Source organism: Microplitis demolitor, chromosome 8 (genome assembly GCF_026212275.2).
Source record: "Microplitis demolitor isolate Queensland-Clemson2020A chromosome 8, iyMicDemo2.1a, whole genome shotgun sequence".
Taxonomy (NCBI): domain Eukaryota; kingdom Metazoa; phylum Arthropoda; class Insecta; order Hymenoptera; family Braconidae; genus Microplitis; species Microplitis demolitor.
In genome coordinates, this window is record NC_068552.1 from 17,391,703 (window position 1) to 17,412,480 (window position 20,778).

Sequence of the window (20,778 nt, forward strand, 5' to 3'; positions counted from 1 at the left end):
ATAAGACTGAGTCCAAGACCGAGAACAAGACGAAGAAGAAGCACAACCGCGGTAGAATAAAGAAACGCGCTACGTAATTAGTGGCACTAACGAGCGACGCACTTCTTCTTCTGTTGCGTGCGCATTACCAACTGTAAATATATGTGCAAATATATGTGCAAGTACTATCTGGAGTGGTAGTGCACGCGTCCACTGTGTACACATGGATAATCATTATGATAATAATGATAATCATGATGATTATGATAATGATGATATTAATGGCGAAACAAACTAGACGATAGAACACTACGATATATATTGCGGTTCGCGGTATCAGTATAAATAAGACGTTAAATAAGGGAGGAATTTAATCAACATGATAATTATTATATTCAGCGAATAGAAGTTCAATTTCAATTGAGCGACATTATTTTTTGCTCCAATCTGAGCCTTAAATTGTCTGCACACATACACATGTTATATATTTGTGTGTGTGTGTGTGTGTGTGTGTGTGGATGTGTGCGCAAGAAGAAAGAGAAGGATTCTCGAGTTTGGAGACCGGTCTGGGTACATCGGTGAGTTTCTTTTCGAATGCAGTGGAGCATACGGGAGTGTAGAGAGAATGAGGAGCCGAAAAACACTACAGGCTCCATCCAGTACATCGAGGCCCGCGCCAACAGAGTCCAGTTTCAGCAACCGAAGACAGAGACAGAGGGAATTATTTATGGTAGTTGATAGAGATGCGGCCGGATGGAAGGACCTGGTTGTCTAATATAAGAGGACTCGAGGAGAAACAACAGAGAAAGATAAATACTAAGAGTGAGACAAGACCCACGCACAGGCATTCCGAATAATCTTTTGTTTTTATTTCTGCGTGAACCGTCCTCCGCTTTAGGCAATTTTAAAGCTTTTAAATTTCTTCGAAAAGCAAACTTTGGAGCTGGACCCAAAGAACTAAATCCACTGGAATTTTCTAAAAAATATAAAGGATTAAAGTAAAAGGTACAATTTAAAGTGTTAACAAAAAATAATAGCCAGCGGTCTTAATGGAATCGTTTCCGACTTTCCGGTCGGTCGGGCCGATTGAAATCAAGCTTAAGCTCAGCTCTCCTCAGTACATCTGAGAAACTATACACGATACTTTTGCAAAACTCTTCTATACACAGACGAGTACTTCACATACTCTTTACTCGACCTTCCACGGGCACTATACTCACCAAAGCGAAACAGCCAGAGTTTTTGTCGCCACTAATTGCCGAGACACCTTCTCCCCCGAGACTTACGGCCTTCATTTCCTCCACAGACTACAACTTTAATGACCGTCCGAATAATCACAGCAAAAATCAAACTACTCTTGGATTGCCGACATTAGCTCTTTAGTTTTATACTCAACATAAATAAATAAATAAACACACAACACACTTAACTTACCTCAGATGATATTATTTATTTCAGCTTTATACGTTTATAAATTTATATGTACATATATATAGGCCGGATAGATCGCCGTCCCTGCTATGCGTTTTACTTAACGCTCGAGATGGTGTCTTACATGCCTCGTACATTTACCCTCGCCATCAACCAAGATTACACGAGCACCTGCTCAATAAAATATCTCAACACATTTTTTACTGTCATTTATTATTCCTCTATACATGTACCGATTACATATATATTTATTATTATTATTTTTCCATACATCAATAATTATTTCGTCAGTACATAATAAAAGTGCTATTTATCAAGTTGTCAATATGAAATGAAATATTAAATAAATGTTAATAACTTAATTATGTCCCGGAGTGGAGGTCGAGGTCGTGGGCCAGTGGCGATAAAAATAACAAAACACTCAGTGCAGAATAAAAGAGATAACGGAAGGACGACAGACTAATGCAAGGGATGCATATACACGAGCGTAGGCGTTTTTTTACTTTTTTTTTCACTCTTCTTTTTCTCTCTTCAGCATCTTCTGCTCCTCTGGTTCTCGTGGAACCCCCCAGGGGGTTTTTTGCGGGGCGGGCCCCTAAGAGAGCCCAGTTCTCTTATTTATTACCCGGAATATTAAGTTACCCACGTTACCACGGGGCAGCAGCAGCGTTGACTATCGTCCCTCTCACAGAGTCAGCATCATCCGACTTGCATAAACTCTTTTCTTATATATATATATATATGTATATATATATTTATATACCTGTGTTACCACATCTTTACTTATTGGTTCCTCTCCACGTCTTACCTGGCGTATTCTCGTATCCACACTAACCCAGACTGGATGCTGAGTATGAGAATAAGACGGTTGGTTCAGTGTATCGTAATCGTGCATATACATATAGCTACAGGGAAAAAGAGCGTACAGGGGTTTTGTGGGAGTTTTATGCCCGTGGAAATAAGGAGAGAAGCCAAAGCGAGTGAGGCTATCGCCGGGACGGGATCTAAATTGATTTTAGATCTCGAAACTCGATTGCGCGATCGAGTAGCGCGCGTTAATTAAGAGATACACCGCCACTGACTCAATAAAGACCACTATCCAGCATCATCGAGCATACTCGCCGATTTATGAAATAATTATTATACCAACAGCAGCCCGATGTCCTTGTCGCTCGATCATCTTTAACATTCTTATCCGAACCGCCCGGTCTTTATTTATTCATGTGCCATATATATAAAACCCGACCGGGCGTAGTAATTGAGTTTTAAGACCTGCCGATCTGACTTTTAGTCGAATCCTCAGCACGGTAAAACAGTTTACGGTAAAACAAGTAGCCGGAGATCGGAGACCTGAAAGTCAAACCCAAACCCAGAGTCAGAGCCAGAGCCTGGATTCGCAGTAACGATCATAAATCTGCTCTCACTCTTTTGTCTTTAGAGAGGTCTTTCACTTTCTTTTTTACATACTCCTTTTGCTTCTCTTCAGCTCTTTCTACTCTACTGTATATATATATATATATATATATATATATATATATATATATATATATATATATATATATATAAATACAAATACGCATATATGTATACCTCGTGTACAATATATCAGCAGGCAAGTTGGCTGCAGCATCCAGCCAACGCGCCTCTTAACGTTCTTATCCAATTTCTTACAACCCCGTCCTCTCTCAACAGCAAACCATTATGCATCCATTTATTTCGCAGGCCAATGTCCTGTCATTAACCCCCTTTCAGCCGAAAAATATTTTTTTCCCACAGGTTTATTTACCAACTTATATTTACCAGCAAAAAAAAGTTATCAAATCTTTACATACATATATTTTTAAATATTTCCTATTTACTTTACGCGGCCTTGCGTCAGTAATCACGAGGTCGCAGCAAACCGTTCCGATATAATTTAATATACATTATGTACTGTATACATACATATATATTTATATTTGTTTTTACAATACATTATGAGTTTATAGACTTGTTGATGTGTAGAGTACGCGTGTTTGTGTGTCGAGGAAAAAAGTTGACTGCAGAATTGTGTGTATATATAAATAAATAGTCAGACGTGGATGTGCACACAAGCTCAGTCGATTTATATATATATAAAAATATATGTGCCGACGCCGTTGTTGGTCAAGTTCGCAACTCGATGCGCCGACCGGGTGGTAGTGGAGGTGTGTCGACAATCAAGATTACGTGGGCGGATACACGGGCAACCCAACGCCGCTGGCCTCCTCGCCCTCATCCGAGACCTAAAACCTCTTGCCATATACATACGTACATATATATTTTCTTCCCCTCGAATGATGCCCAGCTAAGTCTTCCTCCATCCTTTCTACACTACATCTCAACCCTCTGTTTATTTTTCCACATTGCAGACATGTTGCACTCATTCCTCAGCTTAAATAAAATACAGATGAATTTATAAAACAACTTATATATAAATTCACTACATTATTAAGTCATTTCAAAAATTAAAATATATTTATTTCAATCCATTGCTACATCCTTGAATAATTTTTGTTTAAATTTAAAAAAACGACTCGACTTGACTTTACTTAATTTATTTATTAATTAACAAAATTCATATAATATCAGCATATAAATAATTTATATACTTATGCAGCGACATTTAGTCCTTTTTAAAATTTATAAAGTTCATTAATTAATTACTTATAAACGTTAATTAATCAATATATTCGCATAATTATTACCAGCACAAATTTATCCTCCAGACAGTTGTGTTGATTTTATGCAATGGATTTTTTTTCACCATTTAATTTGTATAAATGGCTGATACTCGAGTATAAAGAAATACTGAGGCGCTATAAAGCACGACAGATCGCGCGCCCACATCTCTTCTCTTTCTTAATTAATTAATTAACCCCGTTACATACATATACACTGTATATACATAAATTTATATACAAATTTCACATATACATGTACACAAAATCCCCACACATGGACGGATGCAACAGCAGCAAAGAATTCCTGGGCTCACGGCAAACTCGTTCGATACCTGCTCCGCGATTTAGTCACTTGGCTGATCCTCTTCCCTTGCACGCAGCGATAAAAAGAATAAAACCAAGTTAAATATAAATAAAATAGGAATTCTCAGCGCCGCGGGAACAAAGATCCACAGACTACGTAGACAGAGGAGCAGAAAGTAAACTTTGGCTGCAGTGAGCTGCACAAAAGAGACAGAATCTCAAGATAAATTCATGAGCACGATTCCTGTACACACACAAGGGGGTGACTCGCGTGTCGAACGTGAATCCCAACACGTGAGTCCAAGTCCCGTCTCGCCCAATACAACCATAAGTATCTCTGGAAATAAGAAAAGACTTAACTTACATCGGCTTTTGCTTCTTTATACTAGTTCTCTTTATCACAACGACTTAGACTACGAGATCGCCGTGTCAATGAATTTAAACCAGACTCTGGCTCTGGTCACCCAACAAATAAATGATACTAAGTTTCTCTGGATCGTGTGTACGCATTTTATTACCGACAGCAATCAACAAAAAAAATAAATTTATCGCCTCATACCTAAGACATTTATTTTTAAAAAAATTGTTTACAATTCATTACACGACTAATGAATTAAATTTACCGTGAAAAAATTTATTTACTACTTTATAAATAATTGGCGCGGGTCGAAATGTCAAATGGCTGGTGTTGAAAACACGGTTCTTATTTTAAGTCTCAATATAGCCATTTATAATGTATTTATGTACACATGTACATCTGAAATGTATGTATAGAGCATGCATGTATTGACGAGTGTGTGGTACCTCTCACTTTCCCCGTTGGGTTTCGCGCGAAAGATCGGATCATCTGGTTCCCGGGAACGGAAGCCATTCTGCGAAGCTGAGCCGCTGTAAAACCAACTTTGAATAAAACTTTCCTCTTCTCTAATCCTTTCTTCAGCTTCTATTTATAAAATAAAATAAAATCGAATACAATACAATAATATGTATATATGATAGTATTTATGGTATGTCTTTGTAATGATCGGTGCTCGGTCAATAGAGTCATTAGTCACGGGTCTCATTTCTCCACGATCTCTTGAATTTAAGTCAGCAAGCGCTTAGCGTTCGCTCATTACACACATACCTACCAGAGCTTTAAAAAGATTTCTTTTGCGATCGCGTGTGTCTTTAATCTCCACATGCTTCTTACACTCAACGTACACCGATCACTTATTGCGAGTATCGTTGATCGTTTATTAGCGGTACAGCCCGGACACTGGAATCCCTCTAATTGGTTAATTTTTTAAAATCCTCTTTACGAGCTTGATAAATAATTATCGATACTTTATGTCCTCATTTTTTTAAAACATTTTTTTATACTAATTGCTTTATAACGATTTACTTTTTTTTTTGAAAGTTTTAAATCGTCTAAAAAAAAAATTAAAATTTAATAATGTGCTGGTAAGAATTACTGGTCTGAAATACATAATAACACAATTCTGTAATAATTTCCACCTCTCTTGGGCTTTCGCTGATGACTGTAGCCCAACTCAATGAATAATTCACGGAACAAGCGTGCACACATTTTTGCGCACGAATTACTTCATTAACGCGGCGTGGCATCCTCACACGCATATCGAATCCGTCGATCAAGAATCGTGTCTTGTTTTCCCACTAACTGCCGAGAGCATCCTCTGCCTCCTCCCCGTACTCTGGTCGTTACCCAGTATACAGCCTTAAGCCGCGACCACAGCTTACATAAATTAACTACTAAATAAATGTATATATACATATATAAGCAAATACTCCGTCTGCTTGTATTTATTTAAAATTTTTATCCGCAATTTGTACAAACATATTTTCCTCGATCTACGCTATTCATGTCCCCATGCTCGATACCAAATAGATCTTAATCATTTTATGGAGAATTTAACGATCGTGTTGAACGATAAATTATCGAGGAAAGGAAATCATTATCATCAACTACATCATCTTAGACTTTTTCATTTTTTTTTCTTTTTATCATCATCTCCGTAGCTCATTTTATCTTGTTCATTCTCTCTATAGGGATATAAATAAATATATGTATATCGAATATACTTAATAAAATCATTTTTAAAGACCGACTATAACTACATACTGGTTGTCCTCTTATTCATAATTCGGCTATTCGTATTCCGGTCGATTTTCGTCGCTTTATAATACATGTAATCCAGACAGAGCATGTTGGTAGCGATCGACCGACAACCAACTGAACGCCGATCCAATGAATAACCAAATAAATCGACATCAACGACGACGCACCTGCTTACTGGATTCGACGTATGATAATCATCTGGTGGCTAAAGAAACGATTTTAAATATTACCTGGTATTTAGTCATACACACACACACACACACACACACACACACACACACACATATTTATATATATAAAGAAAAATTTTTCGAGATTAATCTTTGGTGAATATATTTTTAATGCCGCCCACCGCGCAAAACCACAGATTGAGACATTAAAATGGCGGAAGATTGCCCGTGAGATTGGTTGCTATGTTAAAGGGTAAAGTGAGGAGAGGAGGACAGGGGGGTGGGAGGTGGTGATGGAGGGACCGGGGGTGTCTGGCCCGTGACGCTATTTGGTCAGCCGGTGGTCCGACAAGGAACAAAAAGAGTTATTAAAGTTTTTTATTACTTGTAACCAAATGACTGTATCATTTCTCATTATCTTAGAATTCATAATAACTCAAAAATCCTCAAGATCCTCATCCATCCACTTATTTTTAAATCGCGTAAAAAAAATAATTTACCTGGTATTAAATAAAATATCACTGAATAATATAATAAAAAAGTAAATATGGTAATTTAATAGCGTCCTTGGTATCATAATTAGCTAGATTATATTAAGGATCTTACAGGTATAATAAATAACCCGGTTAAGTACCTTAATTAATGCAATCCGCGGTGGCTTGTTAAATCCACCCAGTAGTATATTATATAGCATAGACGAATCTAAATTACGAGGCGCGTGTTTTCGCCCTGGCATCCTTATAATTGTGCGTAAACATCATCAACAATAATAACAACGACAGAGATATTTTTCCGTGCGAATAAACTACAAGTTATTTATACAAACAAGCTCACACTTTTGTGGCTTTGCTCGTTTGTTAAATTAGTAGTTTGTGTAGTTGCCAGCGAATAGTTTAGTGGAAGGATATTATAGACTTATAGGCTGGACATTTATTAGTTTTTTCTACCTCTCTTAATTTTACTAAATTCCCCGTCGGTTAAACTCTTCTCTTGGCATTATTATTAAAAGATTGCCTACTGGCCTCGTCTACCTGCTCGTCGCATTTGGATTAGCTGTAAAGACTGATCGGGATTATTAATATCTTTATTAACGAGGTGGAAAGTTCGTAACCAGTCACGGCACACTTGTCGATTTACTATTTACGGCACTGCAATAAAATTTCGCTGATAAAATAAATAGACAAATTTTCATCAAAAATTACCGAGAAATATGTAGATTCTGTAATTGCTAAGTAATTGAGATGAAAGAATAAATACATGTGTAGAAAAATTCACCAACTCAAAATTAAGCGCCATGGTTACAGATAAAGATAGATGCCCGTAGTTTCCGGTGTGTCGAGTTAACGACTAAAGTTTTGTTTGTTGTAATTTATTATTTTTATTTGTTTTAATATTTTTATTTTTATTTCTTGGTCTTAACTTGTCGAGGCCTTAAGACAAGAAGACAGAGCACGGTACGCATTAACGAGGCGAGGGTGTGCATTCGTGTGCGTGTACAACTCCCAAAGATACCAAATACATATATATAAAGAGTGAGATAGTGTGTAAGAAAGAGACTTGTGCACGAATCGAGTCATCTGGCACTCAGCAGGATTCGAAATAGAATCGGCTTGGTCTCTGTCTTAAAGTTCTCTCCGCTCTGCATACTCTTGCTGTCTGTTATATATATATATATATATATATATGTATGTATGTTAAGCAAAATGAATTAACAAAAAAAAGGCGACGAAGTAAAACAAACAAGAGGAAAAGAAAATTCAAGTCAAGCCAAGTCAAGTAAAGTCTGTAGTCGGGAACCAAAACGACGACATCACATCCAGTATGATGCTGGTGACTTTAGATGCTGCCGCTCTATGTAATCATGCACCCGGTCATACTCGTCACCAATTATCATATGACTTCTTATGTCAAATTATCATTTTTGTCCAACTTATCGCTTATTTGGATTTTATCCAAAAATTTTTAATAATCCGTCATTATCAATTTTTAACGAGGCGGGTTATTAATTATTGCTATTATTACAAATAAAGTTAGTGGACTATGCGCTGTTGGCAGCTGATTAATAGTGTGAACAAAATTAAAAAAAATGACCAACGAAAAAAGAAAAGGAAGTTTTTTATATTTTTTTATTAGCACATCCGGTTATTGAGTTAAGACTTGTCGATTGTCGTGCGAACATTCATTGGTTTATTGACCAACCAGCTAACGCCGGGGGGTTCTTCCTTAGTGGGTAAAGTGGGTAATCGAGATTTGTAGACTCTGGGTAAACATCAAACACCATCCACTGATGAGATTTTTTTTAAAAAATATCTTTACACAGCAAACTTTACAAGTAAATACAAATAAAATGTATGTAATATGTACATATACACTTGTAATTTATATATTTGCCTTTAAGAACTTGTGATTAAACAGTAGTAATAAGTACCAAGTAGTCAATAGTCTTGATACTTTTATCAAATTAAATAATTTAAGAACTCGTCTTGACTTTGTATTTAAAATTTTTTTTTTTTTTTTTATTATTTCGGAGCAATAATTTTTGACTCGAGACAGAAGATTGAGTCGGTCGACGGTGCGTCGAAAGAGATGAGAAATCCCAATAGTGGTTCGAGGTCTCGGGCGGATCTTTGAAGATTCACTTTAAGTAAGACACGCGCCATTTGCATGGATTTCGCGCGTGTCCAATCGTCATCTCTCAAATTACTTTCTTGCTCTTATTCATTTTATTCTTCAGCCTAGTACCTCTATATATATATATGCTTAAACAATATATCAGACTTCTCGACACACAACAAAAAGCTTAATTTCCCCACAAATACAACTAAATATTTATGTTTTTTGTCTCAAACGTCACGCGTTGACGACGTATTCCCTCAACATCACCAGAATTATTAAACAAGACACGCTCACCTTCACTCCTCTCATCGCGTCTCTTTCCTTTCTTTCTACGAAGCCCGACCAGAATTAAATAACTAAATCTGACTCCTAATTTTTTAAATTTAAAAAAAAAATGAATGAAAAATTTGAAATAGTAATTTATTGAACCATTCATTTGTTACAGATTAACTGGAGGATCTCCAGCAATCGGCAGTGCAGGCAGTCCAGGGTGTGGAGCCGCAAGTGGTAACGGAGGTGGTGACCCAGGGACAGGAACACCCGGTGCAAACGGCACTGCGACCGGTGATTTCTTCCGTCGTAGTCATCCACTTTCAGACCATACGCCACTGCACCCAGCCTACCGTATTAACTACATGGACCACCTTTACCACCAGATACAGGCCTCTTCTCACAGTCCCAACGCCTCATTACACGGTAAACTATTTCACTATCATCAATCTCTATACCGAAATGTTATACATGACACGATAAAAAAATCTAGTCTATGTAGTTCAATATCTTCGTGACCACTCGACGACACTCGGATGTTCTCGAGTAGCTGATTGTAAACCCGCATATCCGCCGGAAGGCACGTGGATCGTTTTATTCTTACACTTCCTCTTTCTTTTTTTTTAAATTTAAATTCAAATTCAAAATCTAAAAAGTACTTGAAATTTAAAAAACAACAAAATCCTCCGTATTTATTTTTATTTATATTTTTATTTATTTCAGGGCTGGGTGGATTGGGGCCAGAGTATCTCATACACGCAGCAGGGCCAGCAAGTACCTTAGCGTCATCCGAGTTTCCTTTTTCCATCGATGGTAAGAGTCCAGGTAGTTTATCAATGATTAAACTATACCTTATACTTAAAACTCAGTACTATTTACATGAAGTGATAAAAAATTATCAGGAAAAATGTTAAATTCAGTGGAGTAGTTTACTTCAGTGGTTTTATCAGATAGCGAATTGAGTTAACTGACAAGACCTTTCACAGTAAAGCTCAAAATATACAGGTCCAAGGTATCAGAGAGTCGACAATGGGTGTAAATAAGAGGAAAGTACAAAAGGGAGTGGAAGTTGAGAATTCCAGACGTGCAAAGTTGAGATAGATTTTGATCTTGACTGAAACAGCGATATCGTAAGTAAGATAGGCTAATGTGTATGCTCATGGGAGCCAAAGATACCTGGGGAACAAGAGTCCAGGACACGACGCAGGTACAAGTTGCCAGAGTATGAGTTTGTTGCTGGTTTCTGATCCTCGTCTTACTTGACTTGACTACACTGCACTGTTAGTCCTGACTACTCGAGCTTATAGACCGAGTGCACGACCAGCAAAAGGGCAACCGAGAGAGAAAATGAAGAATAAAGAAGAAATGAGGCTCGTTAGTCGCCACCGTGCGCATAATTGAATCGACTCGAAGCGACACGACCTCATTAACACCTTACCTCGAGCAAGCTACAGGTTGTCTCACGTTTCCAATCCTCTAGTTGTTGCTGCTGTTGTTCCACGATCCTGAGATCGTTCATCACTTTCTCGCTTTCAACTGTCCTTTCAACTAGCCCCTACTAGGCTGCTCTACCTACCCTAGACTACACAGCCACTCTCCTTTGTAGTCTGACACACGAATTAATGTGTCAGGCTAGATCAATTTACACTTACGTTGCTCAACGACCAATCAAACTGCCGCCCGCAGAAAAAAAATTTAAATGGGTTTTACTTTTTAATTAAATTTATAAGCTAGCAGATAGATGAGGACTAGTGTAGCGTAGACGGGCTCGATGTGTGAAAAAAAGTATACTTCAAATAAAAGTTCTTTGTATATAAATATATACGTAGCCTTGGTAGCATGTGGCGAAGTATCACGACCTCGCAGTGCCGATCGGATTGGCCGATTGCACCAATTTACATGTCTTAATCCCCCGTGTGCTGGCTCCAGACTCGCTGTTGCTCCTGCTCAGCTTGCTCGCTCGCTACTCTGGGCGTGTTTCATGAATATGCGAGAACGAGGACCAACTCTTTAGTCCTCACCAAACATGAACAAGTTTAAAGTTTCAAATAAAAATAAAAATAAAAATAAAAATAATAACAACAACCAATGAATGTTTTTAATTGCAAAGGTCGAAGATCGAGGATTTATAATTTTAAAATGAGTTAATGTGGTGAGAAATATAATATACAGGAGGTTTACCACATCGGCAAACGGCCGGAAAGACGGCTATATCACGTTCCTGTAAACGTTTTCTCGGACCACCAGAGTGTGTCTTTTCTTCATACCTAAACCGCATCGAGAATAAGTCATCCACTAAAATTTCAACTTTTTACATCTTTTTAATATCATTTTTTTTAGCTCATTTGCCTCCTCCTTTATTCTCATTATTTCATAGGTGTTCTGTATCAACATTATTACGAAAAAGTGGTTTGCGCATTACGTTGTTGAGTCCGAGTCTGCGGTTTGTAAGCTAATGGATCTTAAAATCCCTGACCGCAGACCTGGGGTTCCCTCATACAATTTATAATTCACGATAATGTATCTCTTTACTAAAGTATAAAGACATTGGTGGACTTAACCACTGGTCATTCATTTTTCCTGACGATTTTTATTACTATTTATTTAATTACTTATATAAATTGCAAGTTGATTTGCATACTAATTGTCTGGCTATCATAATAAACCATCATTTTAAACTTTCAGCGTCTTCAAGACTGGGAAGCCCACGTGCCTCAGCAATAAGAGCGAGTCGCAAACGCGCATTGAGCAGTTCTCCGTACTCAGATCGGTTTGACATAGACAGCATGATCCGATTTAGCCCCAACAGCTTGGCATCGATCGTCAATGGATCGAGGAGTAGCAGCGCCAGCGGTAGTTACGGCCACCTTTCAGCCGGTAAGTCCATACTTATCTTGTTTATTTTATTTTTTTTCTCTTGCTTGTAATGCCGGCTAATTATCTGCATCCTGCTGTTTTAATTTTCATTTAAAAAAATTTAATATTAATGATAAAAATAATAAATGCGGCTAAATTGAGTGATTATAATATATTTATAATTATATTGAGTGTCTTGTTAAAGAGATTGATGCAATTATCGATACATTATTTGTAAATATAAAAAATACTGAGATTGGATTTTTTTTTCGAACTTTACTTCGCGATCTTCATCTTGGTCTTCATCTCTAACGAACCAGGCTCCGGTTAATGCTACAGCTGGGGATGTAATAATATAACTGACAGGCTTTTGATGCAGACATCAGTAGTTATAACGAGTCTTACGTCTCAGCTACCGTGACGAGTAGTCTAGCAGACTGCAGATCCCTTGATCGTTAAATTAAAAACAGCCAATAATCTCTTTGCTACTTTTATTCTCTTCCTTGCCAACTTGACAATATTTTAGTTCATCAAAAATTAAACCCTCGTAATCTAAATTTACTGCTGGTTTTTGTTTCAATTTATGGCTCTATTTAGTAGGAATAAAAGTGTAAAAAAATGAAAAATATTAAACAGTTTGGCGACTGCCAGATCATCTTTACTGACTTCCTGTTTCCTAAAAATGCTATTAAACTCTTTGATCGTTATTCTTTGTCAGGTCATTTACCTCAAATTATTTCTTTCTCTCTCTTGCAATTCCCCTTGTTGTTGATTTTAAAAATAAATCTCTGCGAGCAATATTTAAATTGACGTTTTTTAAAATAGAACATTGTTCAATTTTTTTTGTCGTGTACTCGTGTACTGGTGTCGCGCTAACAATATCAATATTATATGTCATTCCAATTTATAAATTACCCACTCATCTATTTGTCGACATCAAAAATTTTTCTCATTATTTTAATCAAATGTCACTTATAAATTTATTTTTCCACGCGGTGACATCAATTACACGTATTATCAAATATTTATTTAACGCGTTTCAGTTTTCAATTCTTTCTCAACAGAAACCACAAGAATTACATTATCTACATATATATATATATATATATTAAATATCAAATAACACTTCTGCGTATTGATAATAAAACACATCAATATTTTATTTCATACGATAAAATAATTATCTACCTACACCAGACAGTCGAACTATTCATCTCAACTCAGCTCTGTTATATTTTAATAAATAATAAAAATATAAACATATTTTTTTTTAAATAACATTGTAGCTAATAACCAATAAAATTAATCGTCAAGACTCAGCTCCCGAGTCTCAAGTCGAGGACAATAATAAGAGTTACTTAAATGTCTATTAAGATGCAGACTAGAGCTGTGAACCGGAAGTGTGTGGCGGTGCATCAGAATTAGTATCAATCACCTGAAAAAAAATTTATTGTTAAACTCTTTAATAAAATTACTAAATTAATGAATTATTTTAAAAGTAAATGACCATGATTATTAATTATTAATTTTATGTTTTAGCAATGAGTCCAGCACTGAGTATGCATCCAGGAATGGCACCACATATCCAGCAAATCCAAGCCCACCTCCTCCGTAGTGCAGCGGCCCTTCTTCCCCATCCCCTTCAGCCACCAGCTCCACCGCCACCTCATCCGCACGGACATCCACATTCTCACGGTCTCTCGCCGCACAGTCAGCTCTTCGTTCCGCCGCACTCAAGTGCCACGACGACGGTGGGTCCTCACGGTGTCCTGCCTTCTAAAACGGAGGTAAATATCAACCTGTCCAATAAATAAAACAATCAGTGGTACCCGGGTACCACTAGAGTACTCAAGTTACCTCAATAAATAATACGTTGAGTAGAGGAATAAAATTTAAATTGATTGCTCACGTTAAAGTGAGACACAGGCGTGATTGCGTACAGCAAACAAATCGTCGTTTTGGGCTTAACACGAGACCCACGGGCTTCCAGTACTACTTTATTGGTTAAGACTAAAGACTATACTGGGAAAGAGTAGAAGATCGTGTTACACTCACGGTCATCGGATTACTCAACCAATCTCATGTAAATTACTTACGCTATCCGTCGATTATTCTTCAATCTTTAATCTTAAATCTATAATTTTATTATTTTACTCTTTTTTATTATACACTTTTATAAATTTATAAATCGACGTACTTATGAAAAAACTTCCTAAGCCCCCTTATTATCGAAACTACTTTTTTATTTTAATTTTATGTTAGCAATTGCTAACATTGTCGTAATGCAAATTATCTTGACTTCCTACAAGATTATTTATAATTTTTAATTTAAAGGACAGTACCGCAAAAAAAAATTATGAAATATTTTTAGTATGTCCGTATTGGAACAAGTCTCCATTTAAATAAATAAATTAATTTTTCCAAACCCTACTGTAGCTCCAGTTTAAATTTAAAAACCAATTATTTTTATTTAAAGACAAAAAATTTGACACTTGACGGTATGCAAACTTCATAAACAGTTTAAAAAAAAAAATTAACTCAACAAAATTATTAGGAAACACTTGTAATGTACTGACTCACATTTTACTTTTTTTTACCATTAGCCTAAAAGATTTCAACCCTAAACAATCATATCTATATGATGCATATTTAAATATTTAAAAAAATAAAAAACTTGAGTTGAGAGTTTTTATGCTCAGACGTCAGAGTGCTCTATAAGACTACATAGCATGACTAAGTAAGATTAAAATAAAATAATAATGATACCTGGGTAAAGATCAAGAGTTCTTACATGTATGGTTACTTGTTCTCACGCAAAAAATTATTATATACACGTACATATATCCATTATATGTCTATATTGGGTAACAAGTAGTGTATAGTCAAGTGTGGTTGTTTTCTTCATATCATTTATATATACATATATATATGGTTGGTTCACCAGCACTTTATGGTGTCGACTCTATACTACCGAGGATCGATTAATATAAAGCTGTTACGGTCTTAAAGTTAGCACGTGGCTACGGCTAAGTGCTGAGGATAATTACTGAATTGCGTGTTGCAAATTAAACATATATATATTTATATATATATACTTTGACAAAGTAATTAACTCATGATGACAGAGTATTATTTATACAGGGTACTGAGTGTCAGAGACTTGAATTTAAATTCAGCTGTAACTTGTATTAAGTTGTTGGTGATGTTGATGTTGAAGCGGTGTATTTATTATAATAATTTATTTTTTTATTTAATTAAAGGGCACAGAGTCATGTAGAAAGGGATCTGACACGTCAAGCAGATCGATTGCCGCCGAAGCAGATACATCATCACGGAGGCAGACTAAAGTGAAGCGGGAACCGGCTACGACGACGACGGCCACTTCAACGACGCAGCCGCTCACGCATCCCCAGGGGCTAAGTCCCAGCGAGGACTTGAGGGACGAGCCGGGAGATTTTATTGAGACCAATTGCCACTGGCGAGACTGCGGTCTCGAGTTTCCAACTCAAGATGATCTCGTTAAGCACATCAACAATGACCATATTCATGCGAATAAAAAGAGCTTTGTTTGCGGATGGGAGGATTGTTCGAGAGAGGAAAAACCATTCAAGGCTCAGTACATGCTTGTTGTTCACATGAGACGGCATACAGGTGAAAAGCCTCACAAGTGCACGGTGAGTTTGTTTTTATCACAAAAGAAAATATTTTTTTATTTTTTTTTTTATATGTTGTAGATTAATAACTGGTATTTACTTTATTATATTTTTATAGTTTGAAGGCTGCTTTAAGGCGTACTCGAGACTTGAGAATTTAAAAACCCACTTGAGATCTCATACCGGTGAAAAACCTTATACTTGCGAGTATCCAGGTTGCAGTAAAGCTTTTAGTAATGCCAGTGATCGAGCTAAGCACCAAAATAGAACTCATTCTAATGAGGTAATTAATATTTCATTTAATAATCAAATTTTTACGTAAGAGTAATCACTGGATTACAGTAAAAAAAATTATAATTAATTACATATTAAATAGTAAAAGTAAAAGAATGTTATTAATTTTATTTTGTACTCAATTTGAAGTAAAAAATTCCACGTGGCAGTAGCAAAAATAAATTTTAGGGTAACATCAATAGAATTAATTATTATTTAAAAATTTGTGAACCGACTGCTAGTTTTTGAACTGTAAGCTTTGCTCATAGACGCAAAATTTAATTTCGATCTGATATAACTTACAAAAGCTATCGCGGTCAATATATATTTATATATATATATATAGATAAACTTTTGAACTAATAGTATATTTGGAAACTATTTAAATAAATTAGATACTATGGCAAGTTTTTGTCATGAGGGCAATGACAGCTACGAATTTTTATGTCAAAAATTTATCTAAAAATATATAAAAGAAATGAACTCCTGGGCACTTTATTTTTATTTAAAAAATAAATTTCTTGTGTAGTGTCAAATCAGCAATCTACAGTATTGCTATCAGTAGATCGTAGAAATAACTATTTATACATACTTTTATTGTGTTGAAATATAAAATATAATTTTTATTCAGTGAAAATTATTATGTTCAATTGAAATTTAATAAATTAATAATTTTTTTTTTAGAAACCGTATGTTTGTAAAGCGCCAGGATGTACTAAAAGATATACAGACCCATCGTCACTGCGAAAACACGTGAAAACAGTACACGGAGCTGAATTTTATGCAAATAAGAAACATAAGGGTGGCAATGATGGGGGAGGAAGCGACGAAGCGGGTGCTGGAGGTAACAGTCCAAGTAGGAGTGAAGATTTGCATCCGAAAACGCCGAGTCTGTCGAGTCCGAGTGTAAAATCTGAGAGCGAGGCCAATAGTCCTCCGGGAATGATTCAGCAGCAAGGAAGTCCTCTGGTTGGTGGATGCACCGACGAAATGGTGGGTGTTGGTGGTATGGCTGTCGACGGCGTGGTTCTAGACGAGCCTTGGAGCGAGGAACCAGATAATCTGGACATCGCGGACCTTCCAGTCGCTCTACGTGCGATGGTAGGAGGGATGGAGACCCAACAGGTACCTCCGCACTCGCGGAATCGCATGAAGGGTCGGCTTAATGTGAAGGCGATGCCTTCACTGGCACCGGGCGTCGGGATTCGTGGCACCCGGATCTCTGGACAGGCTTCTCAGGGAAACATCGGCGATCTGAATCGCAGAATCACGGATCTGAAAATGGAAGGTGGCAACACGCGGCAGACTAGTCTTGCTGACCTGCAATTGAGGCTGCAGCCTCTGAGCGAGCCTCGGCGTGACAGCAACAGCACTGTCAGCACTTACTATGGCAGCATGAGGTCTACGGACTTTGGTAGTCGGAGAAGTAGTCAAGCAAGTGCCGTAAGTGCTGTGAGAATCGGACCCGCGGGTCCCGGAAGCTTTTACGATCCAATTAGTCCGGGTACTTCGAGAAGGAGTAGTCAAATGAGTACCACTTCCGGCAGAATTAATCCTCCTGGGCCTCTTCAGACTCAATACAATACTAACAATCTTGTTGTGCAAACTCAGAACATGTCTTTACAGGTAATTTATTTTTATTTTTATTTTATTTATTTTATTTATTATTATTTTATAATAATTATTTTCTTTTTTGTCTGTGCTAATCAGGGAGTTCAAGGTATTCCTAGCGAGTGGACAGCAACCAGTCATTGTCTTCCTCAGCCATCCGGTGACCGTAGAATGTCCGAACCCACTCGTGGTTATCAAGCACAAAGAACCTCTCCACCAGTTCCACCGAGACCTAGATCAGCTCAACTACCCGAGCTCCATCCAAACCAAGAAGTCGTGCTGGATGAAGTGGGTGAGGGAGAGATGGTAGAGAACAAACTAGTTATTCCAGACGAGATGATGCAGTACCTGAATGAAGTTCAAGCTGGTGGCAACCAGATTAATTACCGCGGCAGTCCGCTGCCTATTTGCCAGTCACCGATTTGCACAAACCCTCTCCACTATCAGCGCCAGCAAAATTGTAACTACACCAATCAGCACAACCAACAGCAAACCTGCTATCCACCGCAGTCGCCTCAAGTCCAGCAGCAGCCGCAGCAGCAGATGCAAACAAACTGTCAAAATTACCAAGTACCCTCTCCAGCTTACTCGCATTGTCCCAGCTCACGTATGAGCCAGGCTTCCGGCTACTGCCCACCGCAAAACTACGGACAAGTTCAATCTTGCGGCTCTCAAATGCAGCCTAGTCCCGTGAGTCAAGTAATGTCACCGGGATCTCACTACGCGCCCAGTCAAATGAGTGACCAACCGATGACTTCTCCAGCAGCCGGTGCGCTGCCACCTCAGCACGGAATGCCACAGAATATCCAACAGACTTCTGCGCAATTGACTCGGAACTGCAATCAGCAGAACCACCAAGTCTACTATCAAACCTACGGCTGCCAAGGGCAAGTCAACACCAACTGCGCGGGCCAACAAGCTCATCCTCAAGCTCAAAACTGCTCTCCAGTCTCTCACTCGCCCGGTCTCGTCCAGCCTTGCACCCAAATCCGCAATTGCCCGCAGATGTCTCCCCACTGCACGCAAGTTCCAAGTCCCGGGGCGCGCATCAATATGCACAACACCCAGTGTGCTGGCCAGCAAACTCAGACCCAATGCAATCGAGTAAATAATCACGTCATGAATGACATCGCCGTAAGAAACGTTATTCCAGGTAATGACCAGCTACGTGACGTGAATATCAACAGTCCTGCTATAGGCCAGTGCCCGACAATGCAGCACTGTGCCCCAGGCGCTATAAAACCAATGCAAAATATGCAAATAAATCCAGGACAACCAGCACCAGCTTCATCTCCAGCCAACAATCTACAGTGCACTCAACTAGGCGCGAATTGCGTCCATCCAGGTATCGCCCACTCGCCGAGACATAATCATGCAAATCAACAACTCAATTTACCCAAAGGCATGACTCCAATCTGCGCAAGGCAAAATAATTGCCGGGTCCAGTCTCAATGTGGCTGCGAACCAGCAGCCACTCAGTGCGCCCACAACCAGTTCGGATGCAACTGCCAATGGAATTACTCCGAGTGCTTCAACGGCCACAACATGGGCGAGATCCAGTGCCGTGACATCAGCCAATCTCAGCAAGGCTCGCCCGCGAAACCTCCCCAGGGCATGAGACAGGATTCGTACCGCAGAACACTCGAGTATGTGCAGCAGTGTCGCAACTGGTCCGGCACCCAAATTCACGAGACCAACGTCTCCAGTTCCACTCATCCTCTGTCCCTTCCTCAGCCTCTGCCCGCGAGTTCCAACATGGTCGTCAACGACATGACCTCGTCCCTGAGCTCTCTTCTTGAGGAAAACAGATTTCTGCAAATGATTCAGTAAATTTTGTTTAGCTTGAGTCGTTTTATTTTACAATCGATAATCGATCATTATTATTATTGGTCTTGGGAATAAATATATTTTTTTTGACTACCTCCCGGTGGCCCATGTGCCTTCTACGCAACCCAGTGCCTTTATTAAATATTTATTACATTAAATACTAATAATTTTTTATAAAAATAACATTAATGATAACAATTGTAGTTTATTAAATTTCTAAAAAATACTTTAGATATTTTTATCTAGTGAAAGTAACCGTAAAATTTTATTGGAGTGAGAAATATTACGAATTATATTTTAAATAAAATGAATAATTACTCTACTGTACTGTAATAACATTTAAATTTATCGAGCTCAGTTAAGAGTGTACGATGTACGCTGTGATAAATATTAAAAATACAAATTATTATCTATTAAAAATAATAATAATAAGCTTTCTTTATATTATTGTAATGTTTACTAAGTAATTGATCAATTATTTTTATCATATTAATTGCATTTATGTAATTAATGTAGACACTGCAAGGCCAATATTAAATTTTAAGATGTAGATAAAATGTAGATCATATTTTTTTTTTTTTAATATTAACTCTTATATTAATTACAGTGAAACAATCACGTGTTAACATTTTCCATGGATCTATTGTACTAATTAATTAAAATGGTTTTAATTTTTTTTTTAATGAAAAAAGAAAAATTATTTCGTGGAAAATGTTTTTCGGAGAGTTAGAGACTTAGTACCTAGAGGTTTTCTTAAATTTTTATTAATATAATTTAATTTTAAGTGAATTTTATATTTACGTAGACAATAATTAATAATTAATTAATTAAAATATTTTGTGAATATTATACATATCTGTAAATCATTTTGTATCAATAGAATAGAATAGAATATAATAAATAAAATATTTTTAAAAATTAATATTAATTTATATTAATAACAAAATATGTATCTGAGGTATAGATAA

General features: G+C 37.3%; 1 protein-coding gene across 4 annotated transcripts in view; it reads left to right on the forward strand.

Moving 5' to 3' along the window:
* LOC103578826 (transcriptional activator cubitus interruptus) overlaps nt 1-20,721 on the forward strand; it is a 71,441-nt gene extending 50,720 nt beyond the window's left edge. For 2 of the 4 annotated variants that reach the window (XM_053741182.1, XM_008560025.2), the window contains 8 exons: nt 9,766-10,016; nt 10,314-10,415; nt 12,276-12,467; nt 13,986-14,233; nt 15,707-16,120; nt 16,218-16,382; nt 17,057-17,998; nt 18,083-20,721. In XM_053741182.1, the coding sequence (XP_053597157.1) occupies nt 9,766-10,016; nt 10,314-10,415; nt 12,276-12,467; nt 13,986-14,233; nt 15,707-16,120; nt 16,218-16,382; nt 17,057-17,998; nt 18,083-19,813 (4,045 nt within the window). In that variant the 3' untranslated portion in view covers nt 19,814-20,721. The remainder of the gene's footprint in view (nt 1-9,765; nt 10,017-10,313; nt 10,416-12,275; nt 12,468-13,985; nt 14,234-15,706; nt 16,121-16,217; nt 16,383-17,056; nt 17,999-18,082) is intronic. The other 2 variants (XM_053741183.1, XM_053741184.1) reach the window with 2 other exon arrangements.
* The last annotated feature ends 57 nt before the right edge of the window (nt 20,722-20,778 follow it).